Source organism: Trematomus bernacchii, unplaced genomic scaffold (genome assembly GCF_902827165.1).
Source record: "Trematomus bernacchii unplaced genomic scaffold, fTreBer1.1, whole genome shotgun sequence".
Lineage (NCBI taxonomy): Eukaryota > Metazoa > Chordata > Actinopteri > Perciformes > Nototheniidae > Trematomus > Trematomus bernacchii.
In genome coordinates, this window is record NW_022987705.1 from 12,734,201 (window position 1) to 12,741,679 (window position 7,479).

The following is a 7,479-nucleotide window of genomic DNA, read 5'->3' on the forward strand; positions in this document are numbered from 1 at the left end:
ATTTTGAAGATTGAGGATTGATGAACTAGCAATTTATTTGCTTTGCATTTCATAATTGTGTTAAGTGTGTCCTCCTCTGCCCTTGTCAGAACATACAGCATTTGCTTGTGCAAATACATTGCTGAGCTCTACAGCATAGTTACAGAGCCGCTCAAATAAAACCAGTAACCAAAACCATGCAATCGCTTAAATGACATACACTGTATGGTTGCTTGTATCTTTTCCTACTAACAAACAGTCATGTTAAAAACTGTTATATGTATACATAAACACACATGTATATTTATGTATTGGCCATAATGTGTTTTTTATAGTGTGTCCTCTGTATTTGGATACAGTCAAAATGTACCACAAGCAAAGGTTATTGGCCATAATGTGGGATTTCCTTTGAATGTTTCCCCTGGATAGGACGCTGAAGAAATGCACCAAAACCAAAGGTTATTTCCAAAATTGTTATTTCTACAAAAAGAAGGAAAAGCATTTAGTGTTTTGACATTTTAACCATTCAAACTGTGACATCTCACACAGCATATGATAATTTAGAAATGTTTAGATTAAGAGTACTCTTTGGGGATGGTTTCAAGTGTAAGAAACCACAGGTTTTGTTAGCAGTCTATATCTGGGTACTGTCAGTTATAGGCGATCACTTTGTTTACTGGCAAGATGTCAGTGAATGGACCAAAACCTCCGCCTTAACACTTCATGAAACACAAGACGACAAAAAGACGAGGAGCATACGCCAGCCCTCTGTCAGCAGCATATTCAAAGGTCAAACAGCAAGGAAGCAAACATAGCATTGTCAAGGCGGTGAGTGACAATTTAGAATATACTGTCATATCTTGTTCTGAAATAATGTGAGTAGAATCATTGCATTACTGTTTTTTGTAGAAGGTATACATTATTTTGATTTTTTTTTTTTTGCAAAAAAAATGTGCTATTCATATTGTTCAGACCTTATTTTATTAAAAACATATTTAGTTAAAACCTAAAAGATAATTTAGAAATGAATTAAAATATAAATACAATGTGGCACTCAATTCATTTTTTTTTTTAATGTATGTCCTAAAACAGGGCAACAATGATTTCCATCTCCATGATGCTCATCACTCTGGCAACCACAGTTCTGGCAAAAGGTACTGTCCGGTGTATCTGTATTTCTTTAAGGAAAATTAAGCAGAGAAAAAGAGCAAAATGTAATGATACAAAAATATATAAAATGTTGAAATGGTCTTGCATAATTTCCTTTCCAAACTGAGATGAAATGACAAAAACAAGACATTTCTACAGTATTTTTTCTCTTTCTTTTTAGGATCTATCGAGTGCAATTTATCCGAGCATCCTGAAGCTCAGGCGTGTGTTGGAGCAGTCGGAGAACTGTTGATTTTCCATCTGCCAAACACAGCAAATACAAGCCTTAGGTTGAAAAAGGATAATGAATATATCGTTTTAAAAATACAAAAAAATAAGACATTATATAAACATGAAGAGTTTGTGAATCAGTATGAACTCTTCACAAATGGAACCGTCAAACTGGGTAACGCGACAAAGAGACACTCTGGAGATTACCTGCTGGAAGAATTTGGATCTAATGGTTCTTTACTGAACATTTTGAAAGTGCATCTTGAAATACAAGGTAGGTCAAAATTAAGTTTAGAATGTTTTTTAGAAAGAGACAATTGTTAAATAACTTGGTAAATCCACACCAGTTATGGAATATATTTTGATCTTGGCTAACATGCGTTAACATTTGCATTTGATACACTTTATTCAATTATCTTGTGATTTACTAATATGTGTGGACTAGGTACCTGCTTATAAAAATCCTAAACTTTAGTTAGATATAACTTAGAGATATTTCTTCAACATGTAATTGTTGTGCCATTTTGCTTTTATTAGACATTGAACGTTTTAGAGGCAACAACACATCTACACTGACATACAAATATAATTAACTTAAGAAATGTAATGACTGATTTTTAGCCTAAATTTGCTTATGCAAAAAGGGATTGTGAAGAAGAGTTGCAAAAGATACAATTGTGTTTTCACCATCGGGTTTTAGGCAATTATGTTTACATTTTACATACAGCATTTTGAGATTTGTTTTCTTTTTTAAACAATACAAATAGGAATTGGTACAGCTAATGACTTCACAGTTAACCAGTTAAACCCCACGGCCCCGCGGGCGGGGGCAAAACGCAACATCTTGCAAGAAACAGCGTCTGAGGGCTTCTTAATATTTAACAAACTATGAATGTGTCATACCCACTTAACGGGAAGAAACTCAGCTATCAGACAATATTAACCGTTTTTAGCTAAACGAAACAAAAGGGTAATAACAAAGGCTCTGAATTAGCCCTGAGAGAAAAAATGCTGACGCACTTACAGAACTCAAGGTAAAATACCCTTATTACTTATCGGATCTGCACAAAAAAGATATCGATTAGCAAGCTGAGATTCCACAGATTCCAGACATATAAGTATCATCAGAACTCGCGGCCAAACTACAAGAAACAACAACAAAGAAATGTGCTTTACGGAGCCAAAACGGCTAAAAACGTCTTACCTTAGCTGTTGTTCTGATCAAAAGTTGTGTTCAATGGCATTAAAACGAGAAAAACGCTGCTGAAGGTTAATCCATCATCATATTTATGGCAATAAACGTAGTTTTCTATAGAGTGTAACATAGCTTTCGGTTTGGGCAAACTGTGTGCGCATCACTCTCAATCCTCATTGGTAATGTTTAGATGGATTTAGGAACTCCCCCTCGATTCTATTGGCTCTAACGGTTCAAAAGAGGTGTCAATCACCAAAATCGATCAATGGGTTTGTTGGAGTCGGGAGGCCTGTTAATTTATTCCGGCAATTAGTCAGACCTACTAATTGACCTAACAGAAGCTATTGAGTCTATGTAAGTTTACTGCCAGGCTCGGCTTTACATTTCTTACATTAAATTCTAACTTCAACTGGCCCACTTCAGTTGTGACATTACATTCTAACTTCAACTGGCCCACCTCAGTTGTGACATTTACATTCTAACCTCAACTGGCCTACTTCAGTTGTGACATTTAAATTCTAACTTCAACTGGCCCACTTCAGTTGAGACATTTCAATTCTAAATTCAACTGGCCCACTTCAGTTGTGACATTTAAATTCTAACTTCAACTGGCCCACTTCAGTTGAGACATTTCAATTCTAAATTCAACTGGCCCACTTCAGTTGTGACATTTAAATTCTAAACTCAACTGGCCCACTTCAGTTGTACATTTAAATTCTAACTTCAACTGGCCCACTTCAGTTGTGACATTTAAATTGTACCTTTTAAATTCTTCCGACAGAATTTAGAGGAATATCCTCATAAATGGTCGGTGATAAAAAACACATTAAAACTTTCATTCAACAATACATTCAAAATCAAAGTCAATTTCAGAGAACTTACCAAGGAAAACCCCCGCTCTGGAGCTTTCTCCCTCTCAACCAGTGCTTTTATGCTCCACACAGGGACAGAAAACCAAAGACACACCTTCATACCCATATATGTGGGGAAAGGTCATGGCCTCTGGTGTGCAGGACTGGACACTGTCCAGACATATTCTCCTATGGTATGGCCTAAACCCATTTTGGGGCTTCAGTACTTTTCCACTGAGTCAGGGGTCTCCTGTGCACAGCTTGCTGTGAGTGAAGACAACTGTCTCCCCTCTTTAAACAGTAACACTCCGTAGTGATAAACTATAATAGGCCTTAAACTCAATTGACCAAACCCCTCGTGTTTGTAAATACTGTGATAATAGAACAACATGAAATATAATGCATTTTCATTGTGGGTTATACAAGAATATATTTGATTATATGAACTTCCGTTTTAATTATTCAACTTGATATGGAGAGGGATGTCCCGATCGCCTTTTTTTGCTCCCGATCCGATTCCGATCATTTGATTTTGACAATCTGCCGATACCGATTTTTCCCGATCCGATCTTTATGCAATGCATTAAGAGAAAAAAAAAAGGTAACAGATAACGGCTGGTCATCCAACGCGATGAATTCAGCTATCTTGGCTGGTATTTTTTTGGCCAGTGAAACAGTGAAAACACTGTTCTGGGGCAGTTTCTCTTTCCTTTTAAAAGTCTCTGAAAGTGTCGGTTGTTTCAGTGCCTTTACCTGAGTGGCCGCTGTGTACTCCTCGTGTTGTTGTTGGTGTTTGTTTCTCAGGTGGCGTATTAGATTGGTCGTGTTGAACGTAGCTCTGTTCTTTCCACCACGCGGATCCTCCGCCTTGCAAACATTGCATCTGGCTGTTACACTGCCTTCGCTTTCAATTTTATAGTACTTCAGGGAAATCTCGGGCTTTCCGGTCCTACGACGCTGGTTCTCTTTTTAGCAGGCTAGATTTCCATGGTAACTTATGCTGAGCGGCAAACCTGCTCCGGAGCAGGTTAGGTGGCAGGCTAAGAGATCAACTCAGTGAAAGCACCGCCTGCTGACCAATCAGAGCTCCGTGTGCGGAGTTTAAAGCGATCAATTCATATTACAGGATAGAGGAAATACAGAAAAACTGCCGTTGCAGGAAAGACGGCCGGCCAAAATCAACTGACTGTGTGAACGTGAAAATTAATAGAATATCCCCTCCCATCTTCAGAGCAATCTGACTATTATAATATTAGCGTTAAGAAAGCTTACTTAAATATCTGCCACGACATAAGTAACCGGATCAGAGTAACATTAACTACAGTCCGCGGCACTGAGTGCAGACGTCGATGTGTCCCATTATCATTCATATCATATCACATCATAATGTATCATATATTTCCTTATTTGAGTCAGCTTCTTGAGCCGTATCTGGCCGTGCAACACTCACAGTGTCACATACTGTATGCAGAAGTATTATTTTAAGCAACACATTAAGTTGACGAAACACTCGAGTCAAATTCTCCTAATTAAAGTCAGATCCACTCGTGTCTTGGACGGGGCAGTGATTTCATAAACCTGTTAATGTACGCATTCAAACACTTTTTCTTTTACCAGCTGTATTCACCTTGCAGGTGCAGCTATGTGGCTTTTATCCTGGATAAAGTGTTTAAGTCATGGATGTTTAAAGTTTAACTTCTTCATATTTCACTAATATTGAAGTTCACTTTTCATTCAGGAAGTATGACGCTGCGCTGTCAGTACGCTTGTCCGTGTTTGAGATTGGTCGAATGCTCCAAATACCACCCCTTTCATGTGAACGCGCACCTAACTAGATAGGACACGGCTGGCTTGAGCGATCCACTTGATAACCAGCGTCGTAGTACAGTTTAGCCAGAGCGCGTATGTTTTGGATTGGGCCAACCGGCTAACTCAAACATATCCAGGTTAGGTTGAACCAGCTTCGTAGTACAGGCCTCAGGTCTATGAAAACAAGCCCAAAAGAAGCAACACATACATGATGTTGTGTAATTTTAAACCAAAACTAAGGCCTCAGGATGACTTTAAGACGTGAACATGGTCATTTTTGTTTTGTAACATTCAATAAAATAATAAAAATATTTTATAAAAAAAAAAAAGAATTCCCGATCCCCGATTTTTTTCTCCCAATTCCGATCTTTTGAAAATCACGTGATCGGCTCCGATCCCCGATCACGTGATCGGATCGGGACATCTCTAATGGAGACCTCAACAGGTTCCAGATATATGGCAAATATACCCAAATGACCTCAGAGGTGGGTTTTGTTTTTTCTAAACCTCTCTAAAAAGGTCAAATTTCACTTGTTTTGCATCAATCTTGATACACGGTACTAATTATATGTTTTAGTTTGGATTCCTAAAGCTTTTAGTCTACTATCCCATCATTCAAGGGGTGGTTTTCACTATAAGTAATGGGTTTTTTTTGGACGGAAACTACAATTTACAGTTTTTTACTATGTTCAATCTGAATTTATTTAAAAATAAAAACATCTATATTGATTCTGACTTTTCTACATCCAACTCACAAGTGTATCATTGCTTTGAGAAAAAAGATAATAAAAAAAGATTATTAAGTTACCCCTTTTAGAAGTGAAGATATAGTCATTTGTTCTGGGCATGTCATTTTCAAGCCTGAAACCTGAAAAACATGCTTGGGGCTTAACAGGTTAAAAGAGTTGGTATTGGACTTTACTTAGTAACTTGTTTTGTAAATAAATGTATATGTTACTCCATGTTTCTTTCAGCTCCAGTGTCAAAGCCAGCTGTTTCTCAAATGTGTTTGTCACCAGAGCTGATGAACATCAGCTGCTCCTCTGAGGGAGACGAAGTAGAGTTCATGTTGACCTTGAACGATCTCGTACTGATGCAGACCAGAGGTCACAGCCAGTACCCGTTGGGCTACAGGACAGCAAACATGGAGTCAGTGGCTGATAGTTTAGCTATCCAAAGTGAAACAAGTGTTTCAAATGTGACCATCAGCATGCAGTGTCAGCAAACAGGAGACTTGGTGTGTCGTGTTTCAAACAACTTTAGCAGAGATGAAACTGTTACTCACCTAAAGAACTGCCAAGGTAAAGTATTTAAAAAGGATGATCGCTTTTTTTATTTCAACATCAGCTCGTTACTAATATTTTATATTTATTATTAATAAAAAAATATATATATATAAAAATAATCCACATATTTATAAATAATAGGCATATATTTGTATCCAATATATTTGGTTGGGAATTCTTAAATGAATGTAATTATAATATATCATCTGGTTTGATATCTGTTTTTTTCTAGATTGTGTTCCTTCCTTCCCTGTTGTGGCTTTGGCTGTGGCTGGGACTGCTATCACTATCCTTCTTCTTCTTGTAGCTTTGTTTCTTTATGGAATAAAAAGTCATTACCTACCAAGACCCGCCACTCTTAATGATGGTAAGTATGTGTTTAACTGTTACCATAGCCTTTCTATATTCTAAATGATATTATTTTGTAAAAGTTAAAAAGATGACATGATGTTCTCTGTAACTACTGTATTTAACTTTAATTGAAGGTAACCCTGAAGAAGAATTAGTCTACATAGAGGTGCAAATAATGAGGAATACAAGAGATTCTGGGCCCAACCAGTGTGCAACATGAGGATTTCCTAAAACAAGTGACAGCGCCATTTAAAATCCAAACTTAATCTTGATCAACCTGGCTGAGGCTGACAATAATTTCCATCTGCAGGTTTAAGTTTTTCATAAACTTGTCTATTGTATATAGGCTATATATATATTAAAAAAAAAAATCTAATTTTGTAGTTACTACAATAAAATTGTGACAGTTTAAATCAAAATGTCATCAATCAATTTACTTTTCAAACATTAACATGCTTCTATGTGATTTTTTTCCCAGTTATTTGACTTGTAAATGTATCACCCAGAACAACATTTTCTGTAATATTTCTCAAAGTGTTTTTTTACTTGTATTTTTTAAATAAATATTTACATAACTCAGATGATTTCCTCTGTTTTTTTTGTACAAACGATCTAACAGTATCTAAAA

General features: G+C 36.7%; 1 protein-coding gene across 1 annotated transcript; it reads left to right on the forward strand.

Annotated features, from left to right (window-relative positions):
• The first annotated feature begins 1,054 nt into the window (after nucleotides 1–1,054).
• LOC117490791 lies at nucleotides 1,055–7,147 on the forward strand. Its single transcript, XM_034140606.1, has 5 exons — nucleotides 1,055–1,133; nucleotides 1,310–1,633; nucleotides 6,189–6,515; nucleotides 6,733–6,867; nucleotides 6,986–7,147. Exons 1-5 carry the CDS (start codon nucleotides 1,079–1,081, stop codon nucleotides 7,069–7,071), a joined length of 927 nt encoding a protein of 308 aa, XP_033996497.1. The 5' UTR covers nucleotides 1,055–1,078; the 3' UTR covers nucleotides 7,072–7,147.
• Nucleotides 7,148–7,479: the final 332 nt, after the last annotated feature.

What these genes read in the sequence shown, in the direction of transcription:
- LOC117490791 (XM_034140606.1), top strand. Translation starts at nt 1,079, where the DNA reads ATGATTTCCATCTCCATGATGCTCATCACTCTGGCAACCACAGTTCTG. An exon ending in AACCACAGTTCTGGCAAAAG is followed by an intron (nt 1,134 to 1,309) that starts GTACTGTCCGGT and finishes CTTTCTTTTTAG; the next exon opens with GATCTATCGAGTGCAATTTA. An exon ending in ACCCGCCACTCTTAATGATG is followed by an intron (nt 6,868 to 6,985) that starts GTAAGTATGTGT and finishes CTTTAATTGAAG; the next exon opens with GTAACCCTGAAGAAGAATTA.